Genomic DNA, 19,157 nt, shown 5'->3' with positions numbered 1-19,157 from the left:
GAAATATAAAAATAAATTTTTGTGACGTTGAGTAAGGTAATGGTTTTTTAAATAAGACACCAAAAGCATAAGCAACGAAAGAGAAGAAAATAGATAAGTTGACTTTCATAAAATTAAAAACATTTGTACTGCAAATTATACATTAAGTGTGTGAAAAGATAACACATAAATTTGAAAACTATTCACAAATCATATATCTGCTAAGGGACTTGTATCCAGAATATACAAAAAATTCTTATACCTCAATAATAAAAAGATAAATAACTCAATTTAAAAATGGACAAATAGGGGCGCCTGGGTGGCTTAGTCGGTTAAGCGTCCGACTTTCGCTTAGGTCATGATCTCGCGGTTCGTGGGTTCGAGCCCTGCGTTGGGCTCTGTGCTGACTGCCAGCTCGGAGCCTGGAGCCTGTTTCAGTCTGTGACTCCCTCTCTCTCTGACCCTCCCCTGCTCACACTGTCTCTTTCTCTCTCCTAGAAATAAATAAAACATTAAAAAAAATAAAATAAAAATGGACAAATAATCTGAAAAGACATTTTCTGAAGCAAGATATACTAATGGCCGAGAAGCACATGAAATGATACTGAACATCATTAGTCATTAGGAAATTTCAAATAAAAACTACAGTGATGGCCATAATAAAAAAGATAACAATAACAATTGTTGACAAGAATTTAGAGAAATTGGGACCCTTATACGTTGCTGGTAGGAATTGAGTGGTGTGTCTGCTATGGAAACCAGTTTATCGTTTGCTTAAAATATTAAATACAGTGTCAATATATGACCCAGAAATTCTATTCCTACGTTCATACCTGAGAAATTGAAAACATATGTACAAGCAAAAACTTGTAAATGGATATTCAGAATAGTATTATTCACAATAGCCCAAAGTGTAAGCAATCTAAATACCTATATAGATTATGGATAAATAAAATGTGTACATTGGTATAATGGAATAATATCTGGCAATACAAAGGAATGTAGTACTGATATATGCTATAACATGGATGAACCTTGAAAACGGTACACTAAGTGTAAGAAACCAGTTTCAAAAGATCACATATAATTTTATTCATATAAAATATCCAGAATAGGCAAATCTATTGAGACAGAAAATAGATTAGTACCTATCAGGGTTAGGGGAAGTGCTGGGAAGAATGGGGAGTGTCTGCTAATTGGTACAGGGTTTCTTTTGGGGTAATCAAAATATTCTAAAATTAAATAGTGGTAATAGTTGCTCAACTTGGTGAATATATTAAAAACAAGTGAGTTGTATAGTTTAAATGAGTGAATTGTATGGTATGTTAATTATATCCTAAAGCTTAAAAAATTTTGGATAATAATAACTCATTTGTCCAAAATAAAAATCTATAGTTTACCCATACCTTGGAACAGTTTTTGGCAAACTGCAGCCCATGAGTCAAATCTAGCCAAGCCCTCTAATTTGCTTATCATCTATACCTGCTTTTGCAGAATTAGGTAGTGGTGACAGTTCGTCTGGCCTGCAAAGTCTAAAATATTTACTATCTGGCTCCTTATAGAGAAATTTGCCAAATCCTGCTATGGTATAAGAAGTGATACTTAAAATGAGTGAGATAGATCTGTGTTTACCAGTATAAATAGATCTCACACATTGTGTTAAATGAAAATAATAAGTTTAGGACAATATATACATTGATATCACTTACATGAAGAAAAAATGCAGTCACCCAACCCACTAACAAAAATTATAGAGTTGAATAGGTACATGTAGTATATGTAAATGTATTGAACAGGTTCTGAAAAAATACACAGCAATATAATAATATCTCCGTAAAGAGAGCACTGGATTTTTGGAATAATAGTAAAACTATATTCTAATTTCATTTGTGTTATTTTAAGTGTTTTCAAAAGAAACTATATAAGTATGTTACATAAATAAACATATGAATGTAAAATAATACATTACATATATTTTTGGTTGTTTTTCAGAACTATGAATGATCAGAATTTGTTAGAGGATGTAAGTATAGCAGTCTCAGTTTGAAATTGCACTTTGCCTGTGATAATGTTAGTAGAGTCTAGAAATTGTCAGGATGCAAAATCTTCAATAAATAGTATTTCCTCAGTTTATTCAAGAAATTTCTATGCATAAATGAGCTGGAAAGCTTTGTCTTTTTTTTATTTTACTAGACTTTATTGTCCCTCAAAAACACTTCACTTCTAAAATATTGAACTATAATAGCCCATGGGCTTCTACATTTCCATTTATTATTATTTCTAGCTCCTTTGCCTCTTTCAGCCCCAATTATAGTTCATTATGCTGGTTAATACCAATGGTTCATTATTTCATGAATTCATGAAGACTTTTTTACTTTAATAATTAAATGCCCAAATAGCTTCTCTATATTGAAATGTATGATTTTCTTTTTTAAAAAAAATTTATTTATTTATTTTTGAGGAGGGGGGAAAGAGAGAGAGAGAGAGAGTCAGTGTCAGTCAGAGAAAGAGAGAGAGAGAGACAGCGAATCCAAAGCAGGCTCTGCACTGTCAGCTCAGAGTCCAACATGGGGCTCAATCTCAGGAGCAAGTGAAATCATGCATGACCTGAGCTGCAGTCTGAGGCTCAACCTACTGAGCCACCCAGGCACCCCATATAATTTTCATTATTACTAAAATTATACTATTTGTTTTTAGAAATACAAACAAATGCAAAGTAATTTTGAAGAGTTACTAGAGGAGAAGTCAGTGCTGGAAAATGAACTCCAGAAGTTGAAGAATACAGAGGTTAGTTCAATTTTAGTGTCTGAAAATGGCAGAATGACTAAAAAACCTTATTATTTCAGGTTAGAAATCAAGTCTATATTTAAATATTTTACAATACATTTTTGATATTAATTATAGGTAACAGCTATGCTTTAAAAATAAAATAATGCTATTTTCTAAATTACCATATTAGCTATTAAAACCAAAAAGATACTATGAAAAACAGACAAAACATTCCACAAGACATTTCTAGACCAAATATTTATTTATTAAAATATCAACAAATTATGTTTTTAAATATATTTTATTTTTTAAAGGTTTTTTTAAAAATACCAGTTAGTTAACATAAATTGTAACATTAGTTCAGGTGTACAATGTAGTGCTTTAACCCTTACATGCAACACCTGGTGCTGATCACTAATGCACTCCTTAATCCTCTTCACCTATTTAACCCATCGTACAACCACCTCTTCTCTGGTAACCATCAATTTGTTCTTTATAGTTGAGTCTGTTTCTTAGTTTTCCTCTTTTTTTTTTAAAATTTTTTAATGTTTTCATTTCTTCCTGAGAGAGAGAGAGAGAGACAGCTTGAGCAGGGGAGGGTCATAGAGAGAGGGAGACACAGATTCTGAAGCAGGCTCCAGGCTCTGAGCTGGCTGTCAGCACAGAGCCCGACGCGGGGCTCGAACCCACAGAAACGTGAGATCATGACCTGAGCCGAAGTCGGATGCTTAACCGACTGAGCCACCAGGCGCCCTAGTTTTCCTCTTTTTTAATCCTATGATCCTTTGTTTTGTTTCTTAAGTTCCACATATGAGTGAAATCATATGGTATACGCCTTTCTCTGGCTGACTTATTTGCTAGCTCCATCCATGTTGTTGCAAATGGCAAGAATTCATTCTTTTTTAATGGCTGAGTAATATTGCACTATGTATATATGTATACACCATATGTTCCTTATCCATTTATCAGTCAGTGGACATTTGTGCTCTTTCCATAATTTGACTATTGGTTGATAGTAGAGGTGCATGTATCCGTTTGGATTAGTATTTTTATATTCTTTGGATAAATACCAAGTAGTGAAAATACTGGATCATAGGGTAGTTCTGTTTTTAACTTTCTGAGTAACTTCCACACTGTTTTCCAGAGCGGCTGCTCCAGTTGGCATTCCCATTCTTGCAACAATGCAAGAGTGTTCCCCTGTCTCTGCATCCTCCCCAACACCTGTTGTTTCTTATGTTGTTAATTTTGGCCATTCTGACAGTATGAGGTGGTACCTCATTGTAGTTTGATTTGTATTTCCCTGATGATGAGGGATATTGAGCATCTTTCTATGTGTCTGTTGGCCAACTGGATATCTTCTTTGGAAAATGTCTATTTATGTCTTCTGCCCATATTTTAACTGGATTACTTGTTTATTTTGGATGTTGAGTTTTATAAGTTTTATAGATTTTGGATACGAAGCTTTATCAGATATGTCATTTGCAAATATTTTGTTCCATTCTGTAAGTTGCCTTTTAGTTTTGTTGATTGTTTCCATCACCATGCAGAAGCTTTTTATCTTGGTGAAGTCCCAGTAGTTTATTTTTTTGTTTCCATTGCTTCAGGAGATGTCTACTAAGATGTTACAATCGGTGAGGTCAGAGAGGTTGCTGACTGTGTTTCCTCCAAGATTTTGATAGTTTTATGGCTCATATCTTTCATCCATTTTGAATTTATTTTTGTGTATAGTGTAAGAAAGTGTTCTGGTTTCATTCTTCAGCATGTCACTGTCCAGTTTTCCCAATGCTATTTGTTGAAGAGACTGTCTTTTTTTCCATTGGGTATTTTTTTCTGCCTTGTCAAAGATCAGTTGACCATACATTGTGGGTCCATTCCTGGGTTCTGATTACAGCTTTGTAGTACAGCTTTAAGTCTGGAATTGTGATGTGATGCCTCCTGCTTTGATTTTTTCTTTTTTTTCTTCTTCTTCTTCTTTTTTTTTCCAACATTACTTTGGCTGGTTGGGGTCTTTTGTGGTTCCATACAAATTTTAGAATTGTTTGTTTTAGCTCTGTGAAAACTCCTGTTGGTATTTTGATAGGGAATGCATTAAATGTGTAGATTGCTTTGGGTAGTATGGACATTTTAACGATGTTTGTTCTTCCAATCCATAGCATGTAATATTTTTCCATTTCTTTGTGTCTTCAGTTATTTTCACAAATGTTCCTTCATTTTCAGAGTACAGATCTCTTACTTCTTTGTTTAGGTTTATTCATAGGTAACTTATGGTTTTTGGTGCAATTGTAAATGAGATCAATTTCTTGATTTCTCTTTCTGTTACTTCATTATTGGTGTATAGAAGTGCAACTGATTTCTCTACATTAATTTTGTAACCTGAGACTTTGCTGAATTCATTTATCAGAGCTGGCAGCCTTTTGGTGGAATCTTTTGGGTTTTCTATATAGAGTATCATGTCATCTACAAAGAGTAGAAGTTTGACTTATTCCTAGCCAATTTGGATGCCTTTTTTTTCTTTATGAAAATGAGGCTAAGACATCCAGTACTAAGTTGAACAGTGGTGAGAGTGGACCTCCATGTCATGTTCCTGATCTCAGGGAGAAAGCTCTCATTTTTCCTCCATTTGACGATATTAGCAGTGGGTCTTTCATAGATGGCCTTTATGACGTTGAAGTATGTTCCTTCTATCCCTACTTTCTTGAGGGCTTTTTCAAGAATAGATTCTTTATGTTGTCAAATGCTTTTTATGCATCTATTGAGAAGATTATATGGTTCTTATCCTTTCTTTTATTAATGTGATGTATCATGTTGATTGATTTACAAATATTGAACCAGCTGTGCAGCCTAGGAATAAATCCCACTTGATCATGGTGAATGATTCTTTTTATGTGCCATTGGATTCGATTTACTAGTATCTTCTTAAGAATTTTTGCATCCGTGTTCAGCAGGGATATTGGCCTGTTATTTTCCTTTTTAGTCTTTGCATGGTTTTGGAATCAAAGTAATCCTGGCCTAATAGAATGAGTTTGGAAGTTTTCCTTCCATTTCTATTTTTTGGAACAGTTTGAGAAAAATAGGTATTAACTCTTTAAATGTTTGATAGAATTTCCCTGAGAAGCCATCCAGTCCCGGACTCTTGTTTGTTGGGAGAGTCTTGATTACTAGTTCAATTTCTTTGCTGGCTATAGGTCTTTCCAAATTTTATATTTCTTCCTTTTTCAGTTTTGGTAGTTTATATGTTTCTAGAAATTTTAACCATTTCTTCCAGATTGCCTAATTTGTTGGCATATAATTTTTCATAGTCTTTTATCATTGTTTGTGTTTCTGTGGTGTTTGGTTGTGATTTCTCTTTCATTCAAGGTCTTGTTTATTTAGCTCCTCTCTCTTTCCCTCCCCTTCTCTCTCTATTTTTGTAAGTCTGCCTAGGGGTTTATTGATTTTGTTAATTCTTTCAAAGAACCAACTCCTAGTTTTGTTGATCTGTTTTAATTTTTTAATTTATATTTCATTTATTTCTGCTCTAATCTTTATTATTTCCCTTTTTCTGTTTGTTTTAGGCTTTATTTGCTGTTCCTTTTCCAGCTTCTTTAGGTGTAAGGTTAGATTGTGTGTTTGAGACTTTTCTTGCTTTTTAAGTAAGGCCTGTATTGCTATATACTCCCTTCTTATGAGTACCTTTGCTACATCCCAGAGGTTTTGGACTGTTGTATTTTCATTTTCGTTGCTTCCATGTATTTTTTAAATTTCTTATTTAAGTTTCTTTTCTTTTCCTTCCTTTTCTTTTTTTTTTTTTTTTTTTTTTGAGGGGCAGAGAGAGAGGGAAGGAGAGAGCCCAAGCAGTGGAGAGGCAGAGAGAGATGGGGTGGAAGATATTAAGTGGGCTCTGTGCTGACAGCAGAGAGTCCAATGTGGGGCTCAAACTCAAGAACCATAAGATCATGACCTGAGCTAAAGTTGGGCACTTAACTGACTGAGCCACCTGGTGTCCCTATTTCTTTTTTAATTCCTTGTTAGCCCATTCATTCTTTAGTAGAATGTTCTTCAACTTCCTTGTGTTTGTGGTCTTTCCAAATTTTTTCTTGTGGTTGATTTCAAGTTTCATACCATTGTGGTCTGAAAATATCCGTGATATCATCTCAATATTTTGTACTGGTTGAGGGCTGATTTGTGATGCAGTATGTAATCATTTCTGGAGAATGTCCCATGTACACTTTAAAAGAATTTGAATTCTGCTTTATGATGAAATGCTCTGAATATGTCTTTTAAGTCTATCTTATCCAGTGTGCCAGTCAAAGCCATTGTTGATATTCTGCTTACATGATCTGCCTATTGCTGTGGCAAGTGGGTTGTTAAAGTCTCCTGCTATTATTGTATTATTATTAATTAGTTTCTTAAAGTTTTTTTATTAATATATTTGGGCTTGTTTCAAGTTGGGGACATAAATATTTTAAATTGGTAGATCTTGTTGGATAGTCTCCTTTATTATAATGTAGTGTCCTTCTTCATCTCTTATTACAGTCTTTGGTTTAAAATCTATTTTGGGGCACCTGGGTGGTTCAGTCAGTTAAGCGGCCAACTTTGGCTCAGGTCATGATCTCATGGTTCGTGAGTTCGAGCCCCGCATCAGTCTCTGTGCTGACAGCTTGGAGCCTGAAGCCTGCTTTGGATTCTGTGTCTCCCTCTCTTTCTGCCCCTCCCCTGCTCACTCTCTGTCTCTCAAAAATAAATAAATATTAAGAAAAATTAAAAAAAATCTAGTTTGATATGGCTACTCCAGCTTCCTTTTGAAATCCATTAGCAATAAAAATGGCTCTCTGTACCCTCACTTTCGATCTGGAGGAGTCTTTGGTTCTAAAACGAATCTCTTGTAAGCAGCATATTGATAGGTATTATTTTTGTATCATTCTGATGCCTTATGTCTTTGTTTGGAGCATTTAGTCCATTTACATCCAGAGTCATTATTGATAGATATGAATGTAGTGCCATTGTATTACCTGTAAAGTCATTGTTCTTAAAGATTGTCTCTGTTCCTTTCTAGTCTTTTTTGCTTTTGGTCTCTCTTTCCTGTTCAAAGGCTCCTCGTTAATATTTCACATAGAGCTGGTTTAGTGTTCACAAAACTCCTTTAGTTTTTGCTTGTCCTGGAAACATTTTTTCTCTCCTTTAATTCTGAATGGCAACCTTGATGTATAAAGTATAAAGGCTTTTTTAATTGCTATCTTTTTAAATGTATTTTTAAACTGTTGTTAGAGAAGTGTAATAATTTTTTGTTTATTTAATTTTGCATTCAAAGTATGTATGAATAATAATGGCCTAAATTTTCTTTCTTTCCAATTTGTAAAACTATTTCTTTTTCTTACTTTGCTAGAATGATATCTAGAGTGATACTGAAAGACATCTAGAATGATATTGAAAAGACATGATGAGAGTAGGCATTTTTAATTTGTTCCTGATTTTAAAGGGAAGTTTTCTTGTTTGTATGGTCATTCAGCATACTTTTTCAAGTTTTTTCTTTCAGTATCATTTACCAGGTTAAAATATTTTTCTTCTTTTCATAATTTGCTAAATATTTTTTTCATGCTCCATGAAATTCTTTCAGCCTCTACCTACTGCCCGATTCTGAAGCCATGTCTACATTTTTAGTTATACGTTACAATAGCACCATACTTCCAGGTAACAAAATATTTATTACTTTTTAAAGCAATTGGTTGCTTTACAGTAAAGGATTTACAGTCTTGTTTTAAGTTATTACAGTCTGTATTTAAGTGATAATAAATCACTCAAGAACCTTAAGATAATGTACTTTTATTTGTCCTTTTCCAGCCTGCATATGAATATTTTCATACATTTTACTTCCTATGGTATAAACCGTACAACACATTGTTATTAGTATAGCTGTAAACTATTACCTTTTAAAGAGATTTAAATAATAAGGAAAACAGTCTTTATATTTACTCATTTAATTATCATTTCTGTTGGTCTTTAATTTGTATATTTCCTTATTTCTGTCTAGTGTCATTTTTCTTGTGCTTAAAGGATTCTTCATCATCATTATTATCATAAATATTATTATTTTGTTCAGATCTGCAGCTGATATATTCTTTCAACTCTTAGTTTTCTAAAAAACACATTTTTTCTTTTGCCTTCAGTTTTGAAAAATATTTTCTCCGGATAAGGAATTCTAGATTGGCTGGTTCTTTTTCTTCTAGTACTTTAAAGAGTTTCTCCTTTATCTTCTGACTTGCATTGTTTCTGAAAAGCCTGCTGTCGACTTTATTTTGTATATAATTTATTTTTCTCCTCTGCTTTTAAGATTTTGTCCTCATCACTGCTTATAATTTTATTCTGATATGTCTTGGATGTAATTTTCCTTATATTTTGTGGGTTTGTGGGCATAAAGTTTTTGTCAGATTTGAAAATAAAATTCGGGTGTTGTTTCTTCAAATATCTATTTTCTTTCCTCACTTCTTGTCTCTATCATGTACTGAAATTACAAGACTATTTGTCCACTTGAAGTTTTCTCACAACTAACTGGCAATCTGTTCATTATTTTAAGTTTTTTTTCCTTTCATTTTTAAAGTATTTTTTGGTTGCCAATGTATATTTGATTTTTCTGTATATGAAATATATCCCAAAACTCATATTTAAACTAGAAGTTTATGTGGGGACCTTAACAATTCTCATTAGAATTCACTATTATACTGTTTTTTCATGTTTTATGAGGATTATTACACTTTGTGTTCAACTTGTGGGAACTTTGTCACTAGAGTGAAGTTGTATCTGTTGGGAGTTGTATAATATATGAAATAAACATCTAATGCCTTAATAGGTCTACCTATTATTAAGCTCATCTAAAAATTTCAATAATATAATTGTTAATTTTTTTTCTCAACTTTCTTGACTAAAATAATCTAGTACTACATAGTCATTCAAGAATACTTTGAAATATATGGTTAGTTCTGCTATATATTGGTTTTGAAAAGCAAATTTGCTCTAACACAAACAATTTGAACATAATATGAATTTTACATGTGTTTATCCACAAATTCATCTGATAAAAGTACTAGGTAAAAGAAGAAAGCAGACTCTGCACACTGTATTCATTCACCATGTTTGTAGTGTACCATACCAGTCCATATCTGTTGTTACAACTTTTATGTAATTTCAGATAACCCTTCTTCCCAACTGCATGATAACAAGTTGTAACCTATTCAATGGTCACTTCCACAAACACGCTTCAAGTCTTTCTAAAAACAAAACTATATTTCTCATATTATGTGTTTCTCAAATCATCTAACTTTGTAAAATGGAACTGTTTATTAGATTTCTATTTTTAAAAAATGTATCATTGACAATGTTTGTTGCATGCTGGGCACCTTACCTCATTTGTTTCATATATCCTGCAGTTTTTAGTGCATGAGTTTTCATAGATGTTTTTCAGGAAAGTAAATAGTATAGAAGATCTGGCTGTAATTTTTCAGGAAATTTACCTCTTTTGATATATATTAGCTTGTATACAACATACATTCAGTAAAGCACCATAACAAACATTCTGACTATATCCTTAGTTTTGTTTTGCTTCTTTTTAGATAATTTTCCTTGAAACATTGTATAGTAACTCTCAAAGTAAAATGGGCGTCTTAGTAATGCATATTATCTTTTTTCCCCTCTAATGTATTCTCTCATTAACTGTTTATTTCTGGCTTATATAAAATTACACAGAAACCAAAGTCTACGTATGATCGGACAAAGAAAACTATGAAAATGGAAAAGAAAAAAGACAAGAGAAAATCTGAGGATACACAAGAGTAAGACATAAAGCTACATGTTTATATTTTTTCTTATTTATATTCTCATTTTATACAAACAATTTGGGGTCATATAAACATAACTTATTAACAGGTTTCTAAAAAGTATAACACTACATAATACCATAGTTTTATAAGCAGACTAGGATATGATGGTGGAAGAGGGCTGGGAAGGGAAGAACAAAGAACTAAAGGTAGGTTAGGAGAATAAACCAGATAGTCAGGAATAAGTAAACAGAATTAAATCCACAAATCATTCAAGGTACAGAGAATTTACATTATTTCCTTGATGGTTTAGCTAGTGATTTGTATATTAATTCCTCAGTCTGGTCTATTCCTTTTTTTTTTTTCTTTTTCTTTTTTTACCATACTTCTTGATTATATTTATTTTGTGAAAGCAATTATCTATTTTTCATGCATGTTGCTTATTGTAAAGTGGCCTTTTAAGTGAATATTTCTTTAGTAATATAAAGTATTTTTTGCACTTTGAATTTGCTTTAGTCCAACCCTAATATGGGGCATCTGGGTGACTCAGTTGGTTAGGTGTCTGACATCGGCTCAAGTCATGATCTCATGGTTTGTGGGTTTGAGCTCTGCGTCGAACCCTGTGTTGACAACACAGAGCCTGGAGCCTCCTTCCCATTCAGTGTCTCCCTCTCTCTCTGCCCCTCCCCCACTCATGCTCTGTCTGTCTCTCTCTCCAAAATAAAGATAAATACATAATTTTAAAAAAGAAACTGTGAATCCAGTCTTTATAGAGTTTTACAAATTCTGATAAATTAACTGGATAAGTAGCCTTGACCTTTATTTCAAAGAAGAAAAGATGACCACTCTCTTTTTTTCCTTTTGCTCATTTGTTTTGTTTCTTTAATTCCACATATGAGTGAAATCATATGGTATTTGTCTTTCTCTGAATGGCTTAGTTCACTTAGCATAATGGTAAGCTCCATCCACGTTGTTACAAATGGCAAAATTTCATTCTTTTTAATGGCTGGGTAATATTCCAGCTTGTGTGTGGAGGGGTGGGGTTATCACATCATCGCTATCCACTCATCAGTTGATGGACACTTAGGCTGTTTCTGTAATTTGGCTATTGTAGATAATGCTGCATGTATCCCTTTGAATTAGTATTTTTGTATTCTTTGGGTGAATACCTAGTAATGCAATTGCTAGATAATAGCATAGATCTATTTTTAACTTTTTGAGGAACCTCCATACTGTTTTCTAGAATGGCTCTACTAGTTTGCATTCCCATCAAAAGTACAAGAGGGTTTTCCCTTTCTCCACATCCTTGCCAACATGTGTTGTTTCTCGTGTTGTTCGCAAAGCAAGAAACAGACTCTTAACTATCAAGAACAAACTGATGGTTATGAGAGAGAAGGTGAGGGGGGGATGGGTTAAATAAGTAATGGGGATTAAGTAGTGCACTTCTTGTGATGAGCACTGGGTGTTGTATGAAAGTATTGAATCACTGTATTGTACACCTGAAACTAATATAATGCTGTATGTTAACTAACTGGACTTTATTTATTTATTTTAAAAAGCCCCTAATGTTTGTTTATAGTTGAGAGAGACAGAATGAGAGCAAGGAAGGGTCAGAGAGAGGAGACACAGAACCTGAAGCAAGCTCCAGGCTCTGAGCCATCAGCACAGAGCCTGATGCGGTGGTCAAACCTATAAACTGTGAGATCATGACCTGAGCTGAAGTTGGATGCTTAACCGACTGAGCCATCTAGGTAACCCAACTAACTGGACTTTAAGTAAAAACTTAAGCAAAGATGACCAGAGAGGAAAAAATGGCTAGTGTACTTTGAAAATCCTTGCCTCATCTCAGTCTCATATTTTAATCATACCAATGTGAAGTTAACTTGAGAAATGTTACTCAATTATTTATCACTTATATGGATTTTATATATCTTAAAAATATGAGTTTTGGAGATATTTTATTTATTTACAAATGGTTTAAGTACTACTCAAGAAAGCAAAGTAGTTATGCAATTTAAAGTATCGTGATGTATTTAAAAACCTTTTTAATAACAGGAAGAAGTTTCTAGTCAAAGATCTTAAAGGAAAAGAAGATTTGCTTCAAGTTCAGGTAACACACATACTCTATGCATTTAAACTTAATTAATACATGCTCTGGTAATTATATATGTAGACAACACTAGTATGTATGTGAACATAGGGATATATGTGTATTTGTGTGTATGTGTGTATTACCATTCTTTCTAAGATATTTCTTGTTAGTTGACTTCCTCACAAGAAAGGCTTTTTTTTTTTTTTTTTTTTTTTCAGAAAATAAAATGGTAAATCCAGGCATGTTTACTGTCAAGTCAAGGTTATCAAAATTACCATGGTTTATTTAATTACAGGCAATATCATGGAGGAAAGAAGATCATATTGAGAGTCATATTAGTGACTTACTAGTTTTGTGACAACGGACAAGACCTTTTAACCTAGTTGAGCTTTATACTTTTGATCACTAAAATGGGTAAAATGGTATCTATCTTGAAAAGGTATATGATATGAGGTATAAGAATCAGAAAAAGCTCTTCAGTAATTGTGAACTATAGAGTCCATTCTTTTTTATGTGATTGAATGAAAGGTAAGTAACCTTGAGTTCATCTTGGCTTTGGAATACTTTTTTTTTCCCTACAAGTTCACTCTTTTTTAAAAAAAAATAACTATGAGAGCATCATACCACTTATTTCAGTGAGTGGCTGGAATTGAATGTCCCAGAAGTGTATCTGAATTGTTCAAGAAACAGGTAACATAAATTTGGGAAGAAAATGAGAAGGCCACTTGAGATATTGAATATAAAATGTTCAACTTTATTGTATTAGTTTTCTATTCCTGAATAACAAGTTACCATAAAATTTTCAGTTATTAAAACAACTTGTATTATCTCACAGTTTGAATGGGTTAGGAGGCTGAGCAGGTGTAGCTGTATCTTATGCTCAAGGTCTCACTAAACTGCAATCAAGGTAATGACTAGACTGTATTCCAATCTTTAAGTTGAGTTACTCTTCCAAGCTCAACTGGATGTGGCAAACTTCATTTCCTTTCTAGGACTGAGGCACTAAGCCATGAGACCTTTCCACAGTCAGTTTACATCACAGCATCTTGCTTCTTCCTCAAGGCCAGACTCTGCTAAGACAGAGTCTTATGTAACTTAACATGATCATGAGAATGATGTCTTGTCATGTTAGATATATACTGCAATCTAATAAAAGGAGTGGCATCTCATCACTTTGCTATATTCTACTGGCTAGAAGTAAGTCACACGTCCCACCTAAAGTCAAAAGGAGTAGATTATTCAGAGCATAACCACAAGGGTGGAGATCATGCTGGCCATATTGGAATTCTGCCTATCACACTTAACGTTTTATTTTATATAGAACAGTATATTTAATGGTATATTTAAAATTATTATAATCCCATTATATAATTAATATTTGAAGTTTTTCAAGTTAGCGTTTTAGTTCATTTGGGCTGTGTTTTGTTCCATTCGGACTGCTTTAACAAAATATCAGGGACAGGGTAGTTTATAAAAAACAGAAATTTATTTCTCAATTCTTGGGTCTGGAAGTTCAAGATCAGGGTATCAACATGGTGGGGTGAGGGATCTCTTCTGGGCTGTAGACTTCTTTCTCATATGTCAGGAAAGGCAAGAGCATTCTCTCAGTCCTCTTTTGTAAGAGCACTAATCTCATTCATGAGGGCCCCCCATCCTAATATCAGTGCATTGGGTGTTAGGATTTCAACATGTGAATTTGCAGGCAGAGGGAGGAGGAAAGTGGGACACAAAAATTCAGACTACAGTAGGCTTCTATAACAAAGAATGTGTGACTTAAATAGTATACATTTATTTCTCATAGTTCTGGTGTCTGGGAAGTCTATCAAGGCACCAGCAGACTTAGTGTCTGGTGAGAGCCCAATTCCTGGTTCATAGAAGGCCATTTTCTTGCTGTGTCTTCACATGGCAGAAAGGGCAAGGGAGGTCTCTGGAGCCTCTTTTATAAGGCACTAAACCATTCATGACGGTACTACCTTCATGTCCTAATGCTTTTTAAAGGCCCTACTTCCAAATACCATCACATTGGAGATTAGGTTATATGAATTTTGGGGAGGACACAGACATTTAGTCTGTAGCAGCTAATGTCATTTAAAATTATTCTTTTCTGAATTTAAGGTCAAAATTTTCTATGTAAGTATAATTTTTTTTTTCTGGATAAGGCCTATGGATTTAACAAGAATTTTAAAGGAATTTATCTTTCTCCTCCAAAACTTCATTCTGTACTATCACTGATCTAGGCCATTTTACAGAGATCAATAGAAGCTAAAAGTGATTCACTTGGGCTTAGAGAATAAATTGGTACTGAAATCTGAACTGCATATATGGCTCTCTGAATCCTACTTGGCATTTGCAGTTAGTGAAAATATATTTGGTTTTGCTTCCTCAGGCAGGATGGATAATAGAATCAGTTGTTATTATTATCCATCTGTTCAAGTAATTATAATGCTTTTAAAGTGTTTTATAAGTCATATAAAAGTTTAGTTTTTAAGTGAACTAGTTTTTTGTTGTTTGTTGTGTACCTTTTAGAGTATTATTATTCCAAGAATTATTCTTGTATTTATTGTGTATTTCAAGGATGTAGATAAAATAATCCATCTGGACCCAAGCCGGCCCTTACTTTGTACAAATTATGCCTTGAATAAGGGAGTGGGTTTAGGTACAAGTGGGTATTAAAATCTAGCCCATGGTTTGCCAAGTATATACCCTTGAATAATTGCATTTGCCTGAACAAAGGTGCTTTTTCCTCAAATACATCAAATGTACTAGCAGTCAGTAGCCAGAGTTGTACTTCAAAAAAGATCATGTTTGGATAAAGTGATAAAAATATTTTGTTATTCTATTAACTTGATTTTCATATTATTTGTTAGAAAAACAGGTTGTATTTCCTCTAGGCAACTATCTACTAAGTGGGCATTTGGGAGCTTAATCATATGGATGAGGACAAAAATATCTTTTAGAAAATAGAAATATTTTACATATTTGAATATTTTGTGAGTCAAATCACATACAACATATTTTAGTATGATTAGCAGTAATTACTGTCACAGTAGTCCTCCCTTAGGCAGAGGGATACATTCCTGTCTGTCATACATACATGCCTGAAACCATGAATGGTACCAAAACCTATATATCCTATATTTTTTCTTGTACATACACACCTACCTATGATAAAGCTTAATTAATAACTTAGGTGAGGTAAGAGATTAATAACAATAACTAATAATAAAAGAAAACAGTTACAACAATTACTGCAGTAAAAGTTATATGAATGTGATTTGTCTCAAAATCTTGTTGTACTGTACTCATCCTTTTATTTGTGATGATGTGAGATGATAAATGCATACTTGATGAAACAAAATGAGATGAAATAACATAGGCATTGTGACATAGCATTAGGTTACTATTGATCTTGTGACTATAGTCATAGTGTGGTTGACCATAGGTAACTGAAACTGCAGAAAGCAAAACTGTGGATAAGAGGAGACTACTGTATGCCATTCTTAGAAAAGGAAACTCAGAGATATTAAATAACTTTACCAGATTTGCAGAGTTCTAAGATGCACTCTGGTTGGACTGGATAGCCCAGTGATCCTCTCTATTTGTCAGTGGGGCTAAAAAGCATAAATTCAAATGTGATCTCCCATTTACTGTTTCTTTTCAAAGATCATCAACTCCTAAATGTATAGAAACGTCACTTAGTTTTTTCTATGTATGGTGCCAAGAATTCTGTCTTTCTGTTAAAACTACATACTTTTAAGTATTAAGGATATTAAATCCTTAATAAAAATGTGAACAATAATTATAATTACATTCCATCTATATTTGAATAAATTGAATAATCTTTTTGCACATATATAATGTAATATAGGAGGTACTGACATGACAAAAATACTGAATTTTTTAAATCTAAAGCTTATTAAAGAATTTTTATTAAAAAATTGAGAAATAATTGATATATAACATACATATTTCAAAGCTGAAAGGACTTTTTTTAATAAAGGAGATATAATTTGAATATTATATAGAACTTATCTGCAAAATCACTAGGAGATTTTTTAACCAAAAATGGTACCGCTTTGACCACTTTTCCAATTCCTTTTTAAATTTTTGGTGTACGTGTATTGGTAGTTTTTATTTTAATATAGATTCATCCATTTTTAAATGTTTTTCAAATTAATTGCTTAGAATTTTACATTATGCCATCTTAGAATTCTTTTTATTCTTTTTTTGCATCTCTATTACTAACTCTTTTCCCATTTATTTATTTATTTATTTTTCTGTTATTTTATTATTTTGTTATTACTATTTATTTATTTTTTAAATAGTTTATTGTCAAGTTGGTTTCCATTTAACACCTAGTGCTCATCCCCACAAGTGCCCTCCTTCATGCCCATCACCCCCCATCCACTTCCCCCCCACCCCCATCAACCCTCAGTGTGTTCGCAGCATTCAAGAGTCTCTCATGGTTTGCCTCCCTCCCTCACCCCCACTATTTTTTCCCTTCTTCTCCCCCATGGTCCTCCGTTAAGTTCCTCCTAATCCTCCTATACGTGCAAACATATGATATGGGTCCTTTTCTGCCTGACTTATTTCCCTTAGCATAATACCCTCAAGTTCCATCCACGTTGCTACACATGGCCAGATTTCATTCTTCCTCATTGCCATGTAGTATTCCATCGTATAGATAAACCACATCTTCTTGAACCATTTGTTTGTTGATGGACACTTAGACTCTTTCGATGTTTTGGCTATTGTTGAGAGTGCTGCTATGAACATTGGGGTACATGTGCCCCTATGCATCAGCACTCCTGTATCCCTTGAGTAAATTCCTAGCAGTGCTATTTCTGGGTCATAGGGGAGTTCTATTGTTATTTTTTTGAGGAACCTCCACACTGTTTTCCAGAGAGGCTGCACCAGTTTGCATTCCCACCAACAGTTTAGGAGGGTGCCCGTTTCTCCACATCCTCGCCAGCATCTAGAGTCCTCTGATTTGCTCATTTTAGCCACTCTGACTGACAAGAGGTCAGGTCTCAGTGTGGTTTTGATGTGTATCTCCCTGATGAGGAGGGATGCTGAGCATTGTTTCATGTGTCTGTTGGCCATCTGGATGTCCTCTTTGGAGAAGTGTCTGTTCGTATTTTCTGCCATTTCTTCACTGGATTGTTTGTTTTTCGGGTGTGGAGTTTGGTGAGTTCCTTATAGATTTTGGTTACTAACCCTTTATCTGATATGTCCTTTGCAACTATCTTTTCCCATTCCGTTGGTTGCCTATTAGTTTTGTGGGTTGTTTCCTTTGCCGTGCCGAAGCTTTTAATCTTGATCAGGTCCCAATAGTTCATTTTTGCTCATGATTTCCCTTGCCTTTGGGGATGTGTCAAGTAAGAACTTGCTGTGGTTGAGGTCAAGTAGTATAAGCCAAATAGTATTTTAAGCATTCTGGCTGGAAATTTCCTTAGTCAGATCTACACGTTTATTGGGCATGGTTTTAACCATGCAAGTTACTCTAGGCCTGAATTTTGTTTATTGTTCTACAACTATATAACAGAGCCTCTCCCCTATTTTTCAGCTCCCAGTATCAATTTTCCATATTGGCAAAAGCAAAACCCATAAAGCGTGTTAGAGACTGGGATTGAAAGTTTTTATAGTTTTTCCATTGCATCCTGTAAGGATAGGAGAAATTGTTGAGAGCCAATTATGGAAACAATCTAACACAAAAATATACAATTTTTGTAAATGTTCTAATGACATAACATAATGCACATTTTCTGTTGCTAAGTATGCTAGTGAACTTGTCTTAAATAACAAAGTTACTCCAAAACCTGGTGATTTAAGACAGTAGTTATTCAGGGAGGAGTTAAGATGGTGGAGAAGTATGGGGACCGGGATTTCCCTTATCCCTCAAACACAGCTGTATGGAGGGCAAATCACTTGGAACACCCAGGAAATCAGTCTGTAGCATGGCAGAGGATCTCCACAGGTGGAGGGAGACAATGTGGCAGGACCAAGGTATGAGGTATGTGTATTTGAATTGCGAGAGATAAAATGGCATAGGCATGGAGAGGAGGGAACCACTTCTGTGGGGAGACAGAAGGGAGAGAAAGAAAGAGGGCTTCACTATCTTCTTAGCACAAGAGGAAAGTCTCTCTGAACCATGGACTTGGGAATGAGAAAGATGGAGAATGCTAGTTTCTATTTTGCAGACAGCCTTAGGAGCTGAAACTTGGAGGTACAAAAGCACATATACCCCAATGTTCATAGCAGCACTCTTAACAATAGCCAAAACATGGAAAGAGCCTAAGTGTCCATCAATGGACGAATGGATCAAGAAAATGTGGTTTATCTATACCATGGAATACTACATGGCAATGAGAAACAATGAAATCCAGCCATGTGTAGCAATGTGGATGGACCTTGAGGGTGTTATGCTGAGCAAAATAAGTCAGGCAGAGAAGGACAAATATCATATGTTTGCACGTATAGGAGGATCAGGAGGAACTTAACTGAGGAACAAGGGGGAGAAGAAGGGG

The 19,157-nt window shown here is 34.1% G+C and overlaps 1 protein-coding gene across 1 annotated transcript in view; it reads left to right on the top strand.

Moving 5' to 3' along the window:
* Positions 1-19,157, top strand: part of CCDC7 (coiled-coil domain containing 7) — a 118,212-nt gene that overhangs the window by 58,156 nt on the left and 40,899 nt on the right. The window contains exons 11-14 of the mRNA XM_039248651.1: positions 1,972-2,002; positions 2,677-2,766; positions 10,468-10,553; positions 12,594-12,648. Coding sequence (XP_039104582.1) covers positions 1,972-2,002; positions 2,677-2,766; positions 10,468-10,553; positions 12,594-12,648 — 262 coding nt within the window. The remainder of the gene's footprint in view (positions 1-1,971; positions 2,003-2,676; positions 2,767-10,467; positions 10,554-12,593; positions 12,649-19,157) is intronic.

Source organism: Hyaena hyaena, unplaced genomic scaffold (genome assembly GCF_003009895.1).
Source record: "Hyaena hyaena isolate Hyena2069 unplaced genomic scaffold, ASM300989v1 scaffold_314, whole genome shotgun sequence".
Classification (NCBI taxonomy): Eukaryota; Metazoa; Chordata; class Mammalia; order Carnivora; family Hyaenidae; genus Hyaena; species Hyaena hyaena.
This window is presented reverse-complemented; position numbering and strand designations above follow the sequence as displayed.